Source organism: Protopterus annectens, chromosome 4.part1, assembly GCF_019279795.1.
Source record: "Protopterus annectens isolate FY-2018-M chromosome 4.part1, PAN1.0, whole genome shotgun sequence".
NCBI classification, from domain to species: domain Eukaryota; kingdom Metazoa; phylum Chordata; order Ceratodontiformes; family Protopteridae; genus Protopterus; species Protopterus annectens.
This window is the reverse complement of record NC_056734.1, coordinates 623,173,437-623,192,213: the sequence shown is the minus strand read 5'-3', so window position 1 is coordinate 623,192,213 and position 18,777 is coordinate 623,173,437. Positions and strand designations below refer to the sequence as shown.

Below are 18,777 nucleotides of genomic sequence, written 5' to 3'. Positions count from 1 at the left end.
GTCCAGGTTAGGCAGAGTCCCTCATTGACTGTCTTCAAGAGGAATCTTGATGAGTGAATGGGAGATCTTAGGTTTAACCCGGGTATCACTTCTGTGTCACTGTTAGACAGAGGCACAGTATACTAACCTCGAAAAAGAGCATAGCAAAATTAATTTAAAATGGGTGGCGAAAGCCAAACACATTCTGGCTAGGCTTATAAATGCACTAGGGCAGATAGCCTAGTATGAACCTATAAATGCCTAGTATGAACCTATAAATGCAAAGTGAAACATAAATATCTATATGTTTTGCAAGTGGTTGTGCCTGAAGAAAGTCAGTGGTGGTGGTTCATTATCAGTCGTTCGAGAAAGGCTTTTCAGTTAGTGTCCCAGGTCAGAGTCATCAATGTCACAGTGGCCACTTATCCTGTCAGTCAGTTGTTCTTTCAGAGCCTTGCAGTGTTGGAACAATGCGTCTTCTGCAATGTCACTCGAGGCTTTAATATTTGATAAAAATTCAAAGGCTTTATCAAACTCCAAAAGCTGTTCAAACTGATCAGTAAATGATTGGATTGTTGTGTCCAGCAGCACATTGAAGAACTCTACACACAGTTTTACCATTGGATCCTGTACAGTCTCATCTTCTTCATAGTCAAAAGAAATGCTTTACTTTCCTCTGCCTCTTTTCTTGAAATGTGGTGCCAACATCGTTTGTCCATTGTCTTGGAGGCTACACCTATGGCATGTTGAACTCCTGTCTCTCTCTAATTCTTTAGCAGGTCCATAGTTCATGCCAAAACCTTGACACGTCTGATATAAACCGATGGATTCTGCAGAACTTTGCTTGCACGGTTTACCTCTGTCAGCACATCATACCAAACCACTAAACATACAATGAATTGGTATAACATAAGATGTCCTTCATGGATGCATCTGCAGTCATAACAAATGGGTTGTCCTGTCGTCAGGCAGCCCTTCGGTCGGCCGGATTCCAAAGTCTGGGTCCGGCTTCGGCTGATGTCGCACTTCACCCGACGTCATCTCTGCTGGTCTTCGGGTATAAAGGCATCAGCCGACGCCATTTTCCTCAGTCTTTCTTGCCGCGTGGCGCCCGAAGCAGAAGCTGTTCGCAAGTGCCGGTCGGTCAGATCCAGAGATTACTACTACCGAATACTACTTCGAAGACTTCTAAAAAGCTAAGTACCCAGTTGGGGACTCTTTTTTGCCTCAGCCGATGTCAGAAAAAGTCAATAACTGTTTAACTTGTGGGAAACAAATACCTCATAAAGATTTCCACTCTTACTGTTTGCCTTGCTTAGGCCCAGACCACGACGTAGCAGCCTGTTCGGCCAGTGCTTCCTTCAACCGACGAACGCTTAGGCGTCGGGGTTTGCTGAACAGTTTTTCGGCTCAGATTTTGCGTACATTATGCCGTTGGATCCTCCGACTACCCAAATTGTTAAAAAACGCAAAGAAAAGACCGACACTCGCAGTCCGCGGTTTCGGCCGAAACCACGGTTAAGCAAGCCGCGAGTGTCTCGGTTTCGGCCGAAACCGAGAAAACTGGTCAATCTTCAGCCGAATCCATGACTACTACTGAGGCTCCTGCTACCTTACCTGAATCAGCCTCAGAAATTTTGCCTACAACTGTGGTTCCTACTGATTTATCAGACACCATCCCTTTGGATATCTCTACCCCAGCACGTGGTGCTGCTAGGCCTCCTGCAGCCATGTCTATTAAGGCCTTTGCCAGGGCTAAAGCAGCCAAATCAGCTAAATCAGTGCCTGTTAAACCACCCTCACTCAGGCCCACTTCTAGTTCACAAATGCTTACTCTGGCAGAAGATTTAGTATCCTTAATTAGGGGATCCCAATCTCACCCAGACAGGGCCTCTCAGCCCCCAGAAAAGAGACCTAGAGCAGAGCCCCCTGAGCCTGTGTCCTCTGATGATTCTGCGGATGACTCAGACATTACAGACCAGCCAGAGGCTCCTTTTTCCAATTATGAAGATTCAGATGCTGAAGAATCCATTCCAGCTGCCTCTCCACCAGAGGAATTCTCCTTTGGGGAAACCTTACATGCCATGAGAGAACAATTCCAATGGCAGGGACAAGATTTCTCCGATTCAAGAAAAAGGCTTAGGACTTTTCTGCACTTACCACAACATAGGCCCTTAGCTATACCTCCTGTCCTGTCTGTTGTGGACGATGCATTTAATGATGTCTGCACTGCACCTGATTCTTTACCTCCAGCCCCTGCCAAACCAGATAGATTTTACAGGGTGCCAGACACTCATCACCACCTATACAAGGCCCCACTTGCAGACCCGAAACTATATCCCAGGGGCCTAAGGCAGTAGCCTCGACCACAGCAAAAAAACCCTATTCCCTCTGAAAGGGAATCCAGGTCCTTAGAGAGATGGGGAAAAAAGTCTACACCTCTGCTACTCTCTCAGCTAGAGCTTTAAACTGTCAGTTTCACATGATCCAATACCAAGAGTTTATGCTTGATCAGTTAATTAAAAGCTGTCCTCTGATGAATCTTTAGATAAGAAATATGTATTAGAAATGGTGAATAACATCCAACAGGTTAGTAACCATTCTTTAAAATGTGGCTATGATGCACTGGAGGCTTCATTTAGATCAGCCATGACTGGCACAGTGATAAGAAGGCATGCATGGTTGAAAGAACAGGTCTTACCGGATCATGTTAAAGCTAAGCTATTGGATGCTCCTATGGATAAGGCCAGTCTATTTGGGGAACCTGCCCAGCAGGTAATGAAGAAAATGGAAGAGAAGGCAAAATCTGTACAAACAGTTAAAGATTTCCTACAGGTTCAGCCCCAAGGTTTAGCAGGAACTGGCCTGCCAAAAATTGGTCCTTTCCTGACTCCACAAGATCACAAAGGGGCAGGAACAGACGCTCTAGGGGCAGAAATCAATCCAGAGGAGGTGCCTACAGAGGACGACAGTGGCAAGGCAATAACCGAGGCACAGACACAACCACTGCCACTGCAACAGGACAATCACAGTGACTTGGTTCTGACTCCGCCTACCAGGGAGCAATTAGCAGCACCATTAGGCGGAAAGTTAGCCTTATTCTCGAAAAATTGGCACTATATCACAAAAGACAAGTGGATTTTGCAAACCATAGACCAAGGCTACCGGTTCCACTTCCACACTTTACCAGTAAAAAGAGGAATGCCAAACCTGCCCCCAAATCAAAAAATAGAAGCCCTGCACCAGATAGCGGAATTAATAAAGATGAGAGCTGTGGAAAGAGTACCAATAACAGAACAGGGCAAAGGATTCTACTCCAGACTCTTCCTAGTACCAAGAAAAGAGAAAAACTGGAGACCTATTCTGAACCTGTCCATCTTAAACACATACATCATTGTCCCAAAATTCAAAATGCTGACCCTACAGCAACTTCTTCCCATGCTGGGCAAGGAGTGTTGGCTGGTAACTCTAGATCTCAATTAGGCATACCTGCACGTCCCCATTCGACCAAATTGCAGAAGATACCTCAGATTTCTTGCAGGATCAGAGCATTATCAATTCTCAGCATTGCCCTTTGGCTTATCTACTGCGCCCAGAGTATTCACAAAATGCCTGGCATCAGTAATCGCTCACTGCAGAGTACAGGGAATCCAAATTTATCCATACCTGGACGACTGCCTGTTACATGCGGACAACAAAAGCAAGCTGACAACAGATTTACAAAGGGTCATTTACTTGCTACAAGCCCTGGGATACACAGTCAATTTACAAAAGTCAAGGCTGATACCATCCCAGACAAGAACTTTCTTGGGCGCGGAATTGGACACAGTAAAACAGATGGCATTCCTAACTGCAGAAAAACAAAAAGAGCTCCCTCTTTACTTCTTGGCATTAACAAAGCAGAACAAACTAACAGCAAGAAAAGGTCCCACATGCCAGACTGCATATGAGAAAGTTACAGTGGTACCTAAAGAGTTTATGGTCTCAACACAGGCACAGCTTAGAAACAGAAATACCACTAATCCCATGCTTAAAACAGGAGTTCCTATGGTGGGCTCGGGCATGCCAGTCAAACCCAGGCTTACCCTTCCACAACTTTCGAGCAAACCAAACCATCACAACGGACGCCTCAGACCTAGGATGGGGGGCACACATGCTGGACAAATGCGTACAAGGACTGTGGACTCAGGACCAGCTGCACCTGCACATAAACCAAAAAGAAATGCTGGCAGTAAAACTGGCAATCCTAAAATTCAGACCATTCCTCAAAGAAGGCCATTTGATGATAAGGACAGACAACACCACAGTCATGTGGTACATCAACAAACAAACAGGGAGGCACTCATTCTTATCCCCTATGCAGAATGACTTTGGACCTTTGGAATCTGGCTCTCAGCTACAACATCCAGTTACAGGCAATATTTGTACCGGGAAAAGAGAACACCCTAGCAGACATTTTAAGCAGAACCACCTCGGATGCTCACGAATGGATGCTACACCCAGACATCTTCAAGGCCATCACAAAGAAATGGGGAATGCCACAAATAGATCTATTCGCTTCCCCACAAAATCACCAGCTCAAAAAATTCTGCACAAGGACATTCCACCCACTTGCATGGAAGGTGGACTCTCTATCCTTCAGCTGGAAAGGCCTGACAGCATATGCATTTCCACCTCTTCCCTTGATGCGCAAGGTACTACTGAAAATCAAAGAGGAACGTCCAAGGATAATTCTGATAGCTCGAACTGGCCAAGACAACACTGGTACCCATTGCTGAGGAGCATGTCTCGGGAGAAAATGTGGTCAATACCCCTGATGCCTCTGATGTTAACTCAGAACAACTACAACATCATACATCCAAACCTAAAACCTTGCAACTGACTGCCTGGAACATCACATAGCAGTAACTAACCCAGACCTTTCACAAAGGGTTAAAGACATTATCCTTGAAGCCCGCAGACCTTCAACAAGAAGGAACTATGCAGGAAAATGGAAAAGGTTCGTCATTTGGAGTACTGAAAGAGGAAAAGATGTGTCGAACATAGATATTGCTAACATTCTGGAGTACTTGGCAGAGCTTCTACATACAGGCCTGTCCTATTCCTCCATCAAGATACATGCATCAGCTATTTCAGCAGAATACAGCTTTGATCCTCCTGTCTTTTCACATCCTCTACTCAGGCAGTTCCTCAGAGGGATCAAGAATGTAAAACCTCCTAGGAAACCACCATTACCAGCATGGGACTTGAATTTTGTACTAGAAAAGTTGACACTCCGTCGCTTTGAACCAGCAGCAACAGCAGATCTACAACACCTGTCATGGAAAACTGCTTTCCTACTGGCTATTACTTCAGCAAGGAGGGTTTCGGAACTACAGGCCTTAATGGCAGTGCAACCCTTCCTAATCTTCCATCAAGATAGGGTGTCCATGAGAACTAATCCTACATTTATGCCTAAGGTGGTATCCAGAGTGTCTTTAAACCAGGCAATCCACCTACCTACCTTCTTTCCCAATCCACAAAACAGAGGTGAAAGAATAATGCATACCTTGGATGTACATAGACAGTTACGCTACTACCTGGACAGAACCAAAGGTAACAGAAAAACTGACCAGCTCTTTGTAGCCTATGCAACAGGAAGGGAAGGAAAAGCAATTTCCAAACAGACAATCTCCAAATGGATAGGAAATTGCATAAGATTCTGTTACTCCTACCATGGAAAACCAGTTCCACAGAACATAAGGCCTCATTCTACAAGGGCTACAGCCACTACCACAGCTTTCTTAAGAGGAGTGGCAACCAAGGACATTATTGAGGCGGCTACTTGGACCTCCGTGCATACATTTGCCAAGCATTATAATTTACCTCTATATTCTAGATCCCGAGCAGGGTTTGCCACTGCTGTACTGCAAGGGATCCTGACTACACCATAATTTTTATTCCTCCTCCCTAGTTTGGCTATGGTATTCTACCCATTTGTTATGACTGCAGATGCATCCATGAAGGACATAGTACAGTTTTGTACCTACCATAAATGTAGATGTCCGAACTGGATAGCATCTGCAGTCAGGATTACCCTCCCTCCTTCCCCTCTGTGGTACTCCTAGGGTATTTACCCTCCTAATAGCTAGCTGGGGGGGGAGTCTCTTATGGTGTATTTGTTTGTATATATGTACATACATGTTTATTTTTTGTGTTTGCCTTCTACTATTTTGGAAACATTGGCTTTTATCCAAAATTTAGCTTTCCAAGAGGGCAGTTGGCATCTGGGGCAAGAAAGACTGAGGAAAATGGCGTCGGCTGATGCCTTTATACCCGAAGACCAGCAGAGATGACGTCGGGTGAAGTGCGACATCAGCCGAAGCCGGACCCAGACTTTGGAATCCGGCCGACCGAAGGGCTGCCTGACGACAGGACAACCCATTTGTAATGACTGCAGATGCTATCCAGTTCGGACATCTACATTTATGGTAGGTACAAAACTGTACTTTCCGAGCACAGTCCCCTTGCTTGTTGATATGTTGCAGCATCACTTGTACGTACAGCTTGACCTATTTCCTGCAATGCGTCAACAACTCCATTCATCTGAAATCTTACTGCCTTGACAGTCTAGTCTGCATTCCCAGCTAGTCTCTGACAGTGGCTTCACAGTGACATTTGTGTACTGTTTCAAGATCTGCCATTGGCTCTTTGATGCTGAACAGAGTACTTAAATGTTCTGCAGACATCCAACGAACGACACTGCCTGTAGTGATGAATATGCTCCATCACTAACTATAAGATTTAAATTATGGCAGGCACATGGCACATAAAAAGCCCTTGAATTCATCTGTTTTATCTGGGCCTGCACTCCAGCTAGTTTCCCTCTCATGTTGCTGCCATTGTCGTATCCTTGTTCCCGACAGTCTGTAATGCCCATTTGATGATTTTGCAAAGCCTGAAGAAGTGCTTCTGTAAGTCCTGGCCCAGTTGTATCATTCACAGGCACAAATCCCAGAAAGTGTTCCTCAACTGTGGCTGCAGTCCTTGAAATATCCACATACCTAACAGTCATTTGTTCTTGATTGCTGATTTCTGGTGTGCAATCAAGAATCACAGAAAATTCCTAATGTCCTTCACCTTCCCTACAATGGTCCTTAAAATAGCATTTGCAATTATCTGTATAATTTCATTCTGTATGTCGTTCCCAAGATAGTGATTCATTACTTCATTCTTAATATGATACAAATGTTCGGCCATGACAGAATCAAACGGCGTCAAAAGTTGCACTTGGCCCAAGAAATTGCCATTGCTGTAGGTGTACAGGGCATCACTTGTACCACAGAATCCCATGTTCCATTCCACCAAGTATTGGACAATAGCTATAATGCGTTCTAACACACCACTCTAGTGAGTTATCTATTTTTCAACCACTGCTTGTCTCCTATCATCCATTGTCTGCCTACTCTCTACTTTATTGTCCAGTTCCTTCCACTTCAGCATGCATGCTGCATGCTCTGGTGCTCGGTCATGGCTGTGTAAAGCTTTGGGCATCTCTCGCCATGCTCTGTAACAACCTGACCTGAGAAGATGGTTGGAATGTCCAAATAATTTGCAAGCAAAGCATAACAGTGCATCTTTTGAGACTGAATATGTCAATCAAGTACGTTTTGCTCTGTCCCCATTAGGCAGCACATGAAAATAGTTCTCCGCTGTAAATCTTCTTTTCTGTTCATTGATTGGGAACCCACTTGCACAGGTCTGTGCGAATGGCAGCTACCCTAAACTCATTCCTTATCAAGTCTGGCCACGTTCCTAGAGCCTCAAAAGATATACCTGACACTCCCTGCAAGTCATAGGCCACATCTGTCATTACAGAAGTATGGGTCCCCTCTGTATCAAACTGTCGTGATATAGGCAACATGTCTACAGTTGAATCAGCATTTGCTGACATACTTTTGTCAATGGTAACAGCTGTGGGTTCACAGGAGGGTAGCCTGTGATGCAGCTGCAACAGAGTGGTCACTTTCTATCACAAGGATGCTGGTCTCACAGTGGGTAGGCTGTAATGCAGAACCATTGTGTCCAGAAGGCAGCCTTTTTCCTGAATCTCCCCTCTCTGATGACCCACAGAAACATTTGATAATGGAACCCGGCCTCTTTGCATCCTCATCACTCTGCTGCTGAAGCTTTCTTTTTGCTGCTCCTGACAAGTATGTACATTTCATCTCTAACTGGGAATGGAAGTAAAGCAGAATTACTACATGTGCAGACATTGGGTCATTTTGTCTTACTGTTAGTAAAAAGCACTATATATGTTATGTCACATTCTTTGACCTACCTGGACTGCATAATTGCAAACGTTGGCATTCTGAACACATTCTAAGGGTGGTATTTTCCAGTTTACTCAGGAACAACTCCCATGACAATAGTGGAATGTTACCCACTGCATATACTTAAATGGCCTCACTGTGGTAAATCCTCAACTTTGTCTGGGCCATTGCCACGTGAAATATAAACTCCAAACTAGCCAAATAAGTATCTTAACTGTAGGAGTAAGCTACAAACCTACAACCTTTTCCTTAACACTTGCCTCCTCCGCTTATGACACAATCACTAACTATAAGTCACTTTTGTGCTTTATTCTGCAAGCATCCTGTACACTACAAAAGTCATAATGCAAAGAAATAACCCCAAACATATAGTCTACTACTAGGTAGCACTACATCTGGATAAGACCACTGCAAACTGCATTCCAGTTAAGCAAAAAAACTGAAGCTGCCACACCAAGAACTACACAATCCATCATATAATACACACCCAACTAGTGACCAAGTTGATTCCACCTTACACTGTAGGTAGAACTGAAGAGAAATAAGGACCAGTAGGCAAAAAGAACTGCAGTGCAGCCATATAAACCAGAAAAATGGATTAGTTTCAAAAAGTCACATTAGTATGACTGCAGGCGTAAAAGAATGAGCAACCTAATAATGAACGCTGTTCATAAACCCAAGCTATACATTACGCAGCATTGTACCATAGGCTGAAGAACTGCTGAGTAACAGTAACCAGTAGGCAAAAACTAATGCAGGCAATAGGCACAATTGAAGTGCATTACAAAATACATATTGCATAATGACTTGGATTGACATCAGTCACTATTGTACTGCAGGCAGAGAAAGACTGAAGAATGACTGACCAACAGGCAAAAAAAAAATAATGAGAGAAAGGCCCAAGTTGGTTTTAAGTTAAATACCTAACACTGGAGGTGAACCTCATTTTTTTCTGCACAATTCTTCCCCTTTTGTCCCCCCAAACATGTGAAGAGGCCCCAGATGACATAAAATATTGTTATTACAAGCTCTCTGGAATAGACTACTAAAATCTGAAAGAATAAATAACTAGGAGGAGAGTCACAAGTTTTAAGGGAAACACACCAGACTATGAGGCAACAAAAATGACATTTCCAAAAACTATTCCTACTTTTACAGCAAACCAGCTAAAATTCAGTAATGCAGTGTCAATGAATGATAGGCACTGCATGACATGTACAACTTTTTCTTTCACCTTCTCACTACTTCTCAATCTCTTGATAATAATAAACTCCAGAAGTAATCCTTATTAGCCACATGTGGCTTTTTAAAGGCAGCTTGTACAGGAAGTGTTTTGCAAGGCCCTGATTGTGTGCAGCTTACGGATGAATCAAAAAAAAAAAAAAATCAGCCTTGAATTGTGCAGTGACGTCAAGGAGCTTTGTGGAAGTCCACGAGGTGCCAAGTCGAGGAAGTAGCGGATGGAGCAACCCACGACTGCTGGATGGGGGGGGGGCCCTCATTTGCAGGGAGATGATCAGGGTGCCCAACACCGGCTATGCATAACACCATGCTCTCTCTCATCTTATCTCAGATCTGATTTGCTCCCTTCATGGTCTGTAGCAAGATCGGGAGCTCTGCTGTGGGTTTCTGTGTCCTTTTTTTGGTTTAGCGTAATTCTGTTGTATTTTTATTCCCTTTCCTCTACCCTTGTATTTGTTTAGATTAGTTTAGTTAGGGTTATGTTAGTTGTAGTTTGAAGATAGTTTGTTAGGTAATTTAGTGTGTGCATTAGTTAGTCTGGGGGAAAACAGCATTTTATTAGTTGTGTATGTAGATATTCTTAATGGTGTGTGTCTGTTAGTGCCTGTTACTCCCTTCCTTCCCCCCATCAGGGAGGAAGAGAAAGGTTTTAAAAAGTGTGTAGAGTATAACCACATATTACCTTCCAAAGATACACACAATAGGAGTGGTTATTGCCTTGCTGCCTCTAACTTTGACACAGTGCTCCATTTTTGCAGGTTTTGTCACCCGGGCTCTGAATCAGTGCCTGTCTAAATTAGTTCTGAAGGGGTCTTTGCTTCTTCCTTATCGCAGAGGGCAAGGGCAGGGGCGACTGCAAGTGAGTGGCTCCTCCTCCTTCCGACAAGCTGGATTTGAAGATCCAAAGACCTGGTGCAGATCTTGCTTCTTGGACCCGGTCTCCCATGGTGCTAACTTGGGAGAAGGGTGTGTCCCCAGCTGCAAGTGTGCTCAGTTCATTTTTGATTTAAGGGGCGGTTTTAGGTCTAGTTCATTCTGCCTTTTCTCTGTATAACCTAGGGAGTTTTCTCTGGAGTCTTATCCCTTTCTGCTATGATTCCGAGCCTCTCTGGTTCAGAACCCATCTTCTGAGCCATCTGCTGGCACATGGGCTTCTAAGCCCTTGTCAGCAGCATCATGGGCTCATTCTGGAGTCTTAGGTCTGCAAATTTCTTAAGGTAGGCCCAGCTTCAGCTAGGTGTTTTCCCCTCATCCTCAAGTCCAAGACCTGAGACATTGGCTTCATCAAGTTTTCTTCCTCCCTCAGGCCTTGGCTTTGGGGCTTGCAGATATAGTTGTCTTACCAGCTACAGGTCAGGTTTGACAGCTTGATGAATTCTGGCTGCTTACCCCTACCTTGGCCTTTTCAACTCTGTTTCAGAGCCAAATGTGCCTTGGTGTCTAGGGGCCAGGTTGGGATTGATTCTTTGAGTTTTGAAGTCCTCAGCACTTGACAGTTTGTATCTGGTCTCTGTGTCAGGACAAATCTGGAGTCTGGCAGCTCCCTGGACTCCCCAGATTTCAGGAATGTCTGCTCCGGGCGATGAGCTTTGGTTTCTTCCTTTGATGTCATTGAGAGCAGGCTTTCCAGTCTGGAGATGGAGTGGTTTCATCAATTGGTAATCATCCCCAACTTCATCTGGACCAGCTGACTCTTATTGGGAAGCTCTGGGACAGCCCACACTTCCAGGTCTCCAGACCACCTTGCTACCAGGGCCCCCTGCCTTTTTCACCTCTACCCTATATTCTTCTGTGTGGGGAAAGTCATATTAAAAGTCAGTGCAAGAGGAAGCTCCTAAATACCATGGAGGAATCTGTCACTGAGGATACAGAAGGCTCCCCAAAGTCCCCCTTTGAGGATGCTTGCTTTGGTGATCTTATTGAGCTCCTTCGCCAGTGTGGGAGTTGGACTGCAGAAGCCCCTTCTCCGGAGAAGCCAGTATTTTTGGAGGCTTTTGGTGTAAGCCAATCCACGTCCTGAGTGGTGGTCCCTTTTCTGAACAAATTGACCTGGTGTCTCAGAGGGTTTGGATGGAACCAAATATGGTATAATCTATCCAAAGAAAACAGATTTATAATCTTGGCTCCCCCTAAAGACTGGCAGCATTTGAGTAAGGGCCTTGCTGTTGATGCCATCGTGGGGTGACATCCACCATAAAGGACATTTTGGAGGAGAGTTCTTTGGTCTAGTCTCCTAACGGGGAGTTTGGGGCATTGGATCACTTAGGGAAGCATGCCTACAGTTGAGCAATTTTTGCACTGTGTGTGAAATTACTTGGTTTACTTGAGGAAGGCTTCAGTGCAATGTTGTTTCTGGAATGTTAGAGGTGTATTGAAGGTGCAACAGACTATGGAGATGCAATTGTTAGCTTTGCAGTCTGTCTCTAAAGTATGTGTGGCTGCTTTCCAACACGGCTGATGGCATGTCTCGAGCAGCTGGCATTGTCATGTGCCGGCATACTTGGATGAGATGGTGTAATTTTGCAGACTGCTGTAAGGCATCCTTTGTCAATGCCCTTTTTGACGGCTCCTGTCTTTTTGGCCCAAAGGTTGAAGACACTTTAACCAGGAGCAAAGAAGATGGGAAGATGCTGTGTGCCAGTGGTGACGTTTTGCCACCCTTCAGTGGAACTTCTAAAGGAATCTGAAGGGGGACAGGTATTTCTTTTTCCAGAAATAACACCACTCTTTTCTGGATGCTGCTTCTGACAGTTCCTCTTGCAGCAGTGGAAGAAGAACAGAACAGATGCCACCTGTGTGGAGAGGTGGTCTGCAGAACTAGAGCTTCCATGGAGCTTCTTCTGGAAGGCTCTACTTATGTTGCCTGAAAGGTTGCCTGGCTGTCCTGCTCTGGAGGCAGTTGGGGATCACTTGGCTGTCCACCCAAAAGCTTGGGAGGCCATCACCTTGGATGGATGGGTGTTGAGAGTAATAACCAGAGGCTATACGATTCCGTTTTTATTTCTGCTGAAAAAAACATATATCAAACACCTTCCAGGTATTCCACCCTGTTTGAGAAGTGATGCAGCCTTTGAGTTTTGAGTCCCCGTTTGAGTCATCCGAAGTGGTTCCGCCAGCCTAACAAGGGTCCAGGGTCCATTCTAGGTTCTTTTTGGTATGAAAGAAAAACGAACACCTCTGACCCGTTTTAGATTTAAGAAAACTGAACCATTTTGTGAAGCACACCAAGTCCTGGATGGTCACAGTTTAGTCCATTCTGCCCCTGTTGATGAAGGATGACTGGACGTGCTTGGTCAAGTTCAAGGACACCTCTCATGACGTAAAGATTGTGAGATGGTCCAGGAGATATCTGCTTTTCTGGCTGGGAGTTGATCATTACCAGTTCAGGGCGTTGCCCCTTCTGGGTGCTAATGAAGTGCATGGCAGTTGTGGTATTTTGGCATGAGTTGTAGAGATTCCATGTCTTTCCTTACCTGGATGATTGGCTCCTCATCATCTCCATGAAGGAATAGATAGTCAAGGCTCTGGACTCCTTACTCCAGTTGTGTCCATCCTTCAGAATTCCTTTGAACTATGAGAAATTCAGTCTACAATCTGTTTAGGTGTTGGAGTTCATACGATGCCATTTTTGTACAGTGTCCCAGATGGCAAGGCTTCCAGCTCACAGAGCACTTCTCTTTGTGCAGAAGGATTAATTTGCTTTCCTGCCACAAACTTCAAGCCACCATGGTTCTGAGGCTTCTGCAAAATATGGTTGTATCAACTTGCCTGGTCACCCTGGTGAGGTACTACATGAGAATACTGCAGTGTACGTCACTGACTCATTGGCCTTATTCAATCCATCCCATGCATTTTCCCATTGTTCTGACAAACGTTTGTCAGACGCAGATCATAGAGTGGCTGGAATCTCCCTTGGTTTCTGAGTGGAGATGGTTTGTTCTTCCCCTTCCTCACAATACTGTTATTACTGATGTCGCCCTTCTAGGGTGGGGGGATATTTTGAAGGGAAGATGGTCCAAGGGGCTTGGTCTATGCTTGAGGCCAGCCTTCACATCACTGTCTTGGAGATAACAGCAGTTCTCCTAGAGTTGCAGGTCTTACAGGACCTTCACCCCAAGGGTGTGATCTTGGTTCAAATGGGCAATAAGTCTTCAATTTGTTACCTGAACAAACACAGGGTAACTCTGTCCTACCCTTTTTTTCAGGAAGTTGAGAGTGTGGCACTAGATGATCTCTTAACATTTTCTGATAGCAAAGCACATCCTGGGGAAATCCAACATCTTAGCAGACAGTCTGAGCAGGAACATTCTCCTTACTCACGAATTGTCTATGACTCCAAGGATAGACTTGGTTTCCCAGCACTGTGGCACTCAATGCTGTGATCTTTTTGCCACCCCTTCCAGCGCAAGGTGCAACAGCTATTACTCCCTGGTTTGCCCAATAGGACAGTTGCTGAGGGGCACACTTCTGTATGCTTGGCCACTGGGCCTCCATTATGCTTATCCTCTTCTCTCGTAATAAGATTTCTTCAGAAAGCAACTTGTTACAGTGAGACTTAGATTCTCTTTGCTCCTTCCTGACCCTGACAAGTTTGGGTCGTGCTCCTTTGGCCTCAAGTTTGTAACCTCTGTTGGATTCTTGATCCCGTACTGGATCTGATCTGTCACCCAGTAGGAATTTCCCTGGCCAGTCTCCTGATTGTCAGCTTGACTGCATGGTTTCTCCCATTCCCTTGATGGCCAGACATCCCATGAATTCTGAGAGAGAGATCCATATTTTATACTCCTCCTGCTCAAAAGCCTTCTACACAGTAGGTGGCAAATTAAAATGCTTCACAATTTGTGCTTCTTCAAAAGGGTTGGACCCCTTCTCAGTCCTGTTGGATGCCTTTCTATATTTCCTTGCTGACCTTTTTCATTCTGGGTTAAGCTATTCTATTATAAATGTTCAGCTAGCAACTATTTTCAATTTTCATATTGGCAGAGATAATGCTCCGTTAGCTACTCTGAAGATTTTTGAGGCCTTTCTTAGGTGTCCATTCTTATGTCTTCCCATTCATGATCCCATTCCTCCTTGGCATTTACCTTTCATGCTTTATATTTTGGCTGGTCCTTCCTTTGAACCGTCAACTAGTGTCACCTTGGAGTTTTTGTTGTGGAAGACCATTTGCCTGGTGGCTGTAACTCTGGCTAGGCGCAGTTGAGAGTTGTAGGTGTTATCCAGGCTTATCCTTGGTGTCTCTGATTTTCCACAAGAACAAGGTCTCTCTCAGGACTGATCCTTCTTTTTTGTCGAAGGTAGCTTCTGAGGCTATCTTTAATCAGTTTATTCAGTTGCCTGCGTTTTGCCTCAATTTTAGCGATAGAGTAGAGTATTTGCTTCATTGTATGGACATTCATAGACTGCTGAGATTCTATCTGGGCAGGACCAAAACCTTCAGGAAATCTGAGCAACTTTTTGTCTGCTTTTCTATGGCCTGGCTTGGCAAACCAGTGTCAAATACAACTTTATCCAATTGCCTTTCTGATTGCATTTCCTTTTGATATCATTTGAGAGGAAAGACTTTACCTAACAGGCCTGAAGGTCATTGTACTAAATGGGTGGCTACTTCTATGGCCTTTTTCTTTCCAGCTTCAATCGGTGATATTTGTGCTGCTGCTACTTAGGCTCATACCCATACCCTTGTATCCCATTACAAATTGGATATACAGTCAAGATTGAGGGTGGCCTCGTTTGGGTCCAGCATTCTGTGAAATGTTCTCTCTTAGGGCCACTGTCTGATAATACATGACTGGGGACTCTGTACCACAAATTGAAGCCAAACAGAAAAGTCTACATCGGATACGAAAGTCATCTACTTACCATAACAATAGATTTGTGTTGTCTGTTTCCATTTGGTTCACCCATCCCTCCCTCCTGTGTCCCTGTTTAGTGGGGTATTTTTATCTAGGGCAGAGGGTAGCCGAGCTGTCAAGGTGTTCCTCTTTCCATTTTGGAGAGCTTTGCTAATGTCCTGTAGTATTTATATTTTATATGTTTGTTAATGCAGCACAGTTAGGGCAACACAGTGGTGCAGCGGTTAGCATGGTCACCTCACAGCAAGAGGTTCTCCAGTTTGATTCTCGGCTGAGGTGCCTTCTGTGCCGAGTCTGCATGCCCTCCCTGCTTTGGCATGGGTTTACTCTGGGTGCTCCGGTTTTCTCCCACATTCCAAAGACATGCGTCTGGAGTGTTTCTCCCTAGGGCTTCACTGAAAATGGGCTCCATCACAGTTGGACTTTCCTGTAAGGAAATGTTAAATAAATTAAATAAAAATTATGGGAGGGTAAAACTTGGAGTTGTAACATGAGAAAGAGCAGGATGTTGTGGGTAGAAGAGTTCCAGGGCTGAAGCCTTTTGGATTTGGATGGTCTCAGATCCCAGTCGGATCTGATAACCCGTAAGTCGAACTGGACAGAAACAGACGACACAGATCTATCTTTTATATTAAGTACACAGTCAAGCGTTACAGAAATCACTGAATTACTGCCTTCCTTTAAACCTCACTCCTCTTCCTGAATATTATTCTGCATGTATTGGTCACACAAATTCCATTTATTTCTAGGTAATTTGTTCTTCCCCTTTTTTAAAGATCCATCTTTCAGTTCTTTCATCTATTTTACAATATTCAGTGTCAGCTGGCCAGTAAAACAAGACGGGTCTACTTTGTTTCATTGAAAGCTCATTTCACTGAATTACAATTCACCCCCCATCAAATTGCTGAAAATTCAAATTACTGAAAACTCATTTGACTAAATCTCATTTTACTGAAGTGAAATACTGGCACTATGTAGAGTACTATAAGGCAAGTAAAAGGTGGTATATATGCCCTTTTCCCCACTGTAGTGCTTTCCTGGAGTTAGTATATATAGATAGGGTGTGTGTGTGTGGAGGGCACAGCCCCCACATTAGGGGGTGTGGGGGCATAGCCCCCACTTAGTTTGGGTATGTATTGTCTTCTGGAGAGAGTTACTCATTGGTGTTGTAAGTATGCATGTCTATGGTTTAAAATGTATTGTTTTGAAGCTTTAGGTAAAATATAATAAAAAAACTATGCCCCCTCCCCACCCACCCCCATGTGGTGGAGCTGTGCCCCCCCCCCCTTAACTATATATACTAACTCCAGGATTGTACTACAATGGGGAAAAGGGTATATACTTTTTACTTGCCTTACAGTACTCTACACGGTGCCAGTACTTCACTTCAGTGAAATGGGTTTTCAGTAATTTTAGATTTCAGCGATTTCGTCAGGATGAATTCAAATTCAGTCAAATGAGCTTTCAATGAAATAAAGTAGTCCCAACAAGACATGTTGTTTTGTGAGCTGTAATGGCTATTTTGCAGAAACCTTGCATAGAAATCATATTAACTTCTAGAAATTACTTTTCACATGCCAGCTAGTTTCAAAGTGAATTTTGCTCTTAGAAGTTGTTTGAGAGTTTGTATGCAACTGAGATTACACAGTGTTAATTTAGCTTCTAAAAGTGAACTTGATTTTATATGGAATAATATATAATGAAAAAAAGTCAAATTTAAATATCACATTTTTTTAATCTACTAGGTATGTTCCACCTGAACAAGCAAAGGTTGTAGCAACCGTGCATGCTTCCATATCAGGTTCCTCAGCGAGCAGTACTAGTAGCACTCCTGAAGTTAAGCCACTTAAAACGCTACTTGGGGACACAGCACCTGCCCTACAGTTAAATAAGAGTACACCAAACCAGGTAAAGCTTGTTCAGGCTCATTCTACCTGTGTATTGTTTTTCTCTCTATTGTGAAGTTAATGCCTTCTTCACACAGCATGTTAAATGTTTACAATAATTGCTGTACTGCAGTGCTAGCATTGTAATATTATAAAGCATTATTTCTGTATTACTGCATTTTGGTTAGTTTTACTTCAATCCAGTCATGCATACCAGCTGTGTGAAATGGTCTCAGAGAAGGCTCTGTCTCGTGTTTATCTGTGACATGCGTAAGTTGCTTGATTGTTGGAAAGCAGAATATTCCTGTGTTGTAGCTGTATTATTATGTTCTAATATCCTGAATTACAGTGAATACAGAAATGCCATAATAAACTGTTTAAACCCTTTATATGGTGTCACCTCTGCTACTTCTATTACTACTCTGTTTCTTGTCACTGTTGCTGTCTTGGGCTTCTTAATCTAATTGTACAGGATGCCATTCTGTATGTTCTCATTCACTGTTTCTAAACTCTTTTTAGTGTCCTTTTTCATGATAAAAATGTATTAATTTTAATTTGGCCAATTTGGAACAGTAAGGCTCTCAATAAATTCAGACTCCATTCCTCATCACACTAAAGCCTAATCAGTACAACACTAACTTCTCACTAGAATACCAGACTTCATGGGATCACACAATGCTTTGTACATGCTAGGTACCCACAGGAGTATGTAGTTAGTATAGCTATACTCACGTGAGGCCTTCATAGTAACTTTTTTTCCTGTGTTTCTAGACTTGCTCATTAAATTTTCCCTTTTTACATGCCTTACTAAAATCTTGCTGCCATATTTTTAATTGTACACCTCCTCCAGTGGCAAGACTTAAAACAAGTAATCACAAGTTGGGTCTTTAGAAAGTTACTTGACTATTTACAATAGATGTTACATTTTATTTGATGCAGGACAGACAAAATTTTGGATACTAGTTTTTAGCTTTTAGTAGTAAAACCTTTTAAACACCTCACAGTTGCAGCTTCATGTACTGATTTGGGTTTTCTTAGGTTTCATGGTATTTTCACTTGATTACAATTAAAATAAAGTAGTATTGATGTTAACAACTCACATAATACAATATTCATGGTGATATTTGCATACTTACTGTTTGTTATTTGGAACTTTTCTTCCTTTGTCTTCTGTGTAAATGGGTATGTATCCATTGGGGCTAACCTGTTAAACAAAATGAAATAAGTTGCTTTCTTAAGACCATTTCATTAAGAACTGGAGCAGCTACTTCAGTCTTATCCACTCTTCATCTGCAAAGCCATCTCAGACACTCTACGACAGGTGACAAGTTAGAAAAGGCCGGAACGGTGTTTACTGAGATGGCTCACTTTTCATATGTTTTGTTTTTAAATTTAAATTTGTGTACATAAAAATTACAAATTTGAATTTATAACATGTTCTTCAAGGTCAGAAAACTTGCTAATAAAATGTATTCCTGATGTACCAGTCAAGTACTTACTAGA

General features: G+C 43.3%; 1 protein-coding gene across 11 annotated transcripts in view; it reads left to right on the top strand.

Moving 5' to 3' along the window:
* The window catches only part of AGFG1 (ArfGAP with FG repeats 1), a 1,878,478-nt gene that overhangs the window by 720,487 nt on the left and 1,139,214 nt on the right, over nucleotides 1-18,777 (top strand). For all 11 annotated transcript variants that reach the window (XM_044070432.1, XM_044070431.1, XM_044070430.1 and 8 more), the window contains exon 4: nucleotides 17,134-17,296. In XM_044070432.1, the coding sequence (XP_043926367.1) occupies nucleotides 17,134-17,296 (163 nt within the window). The remainder of the gene's footprint in view (nucleotides 1-17,133; nucleotides 17,297-18,777) is intronic.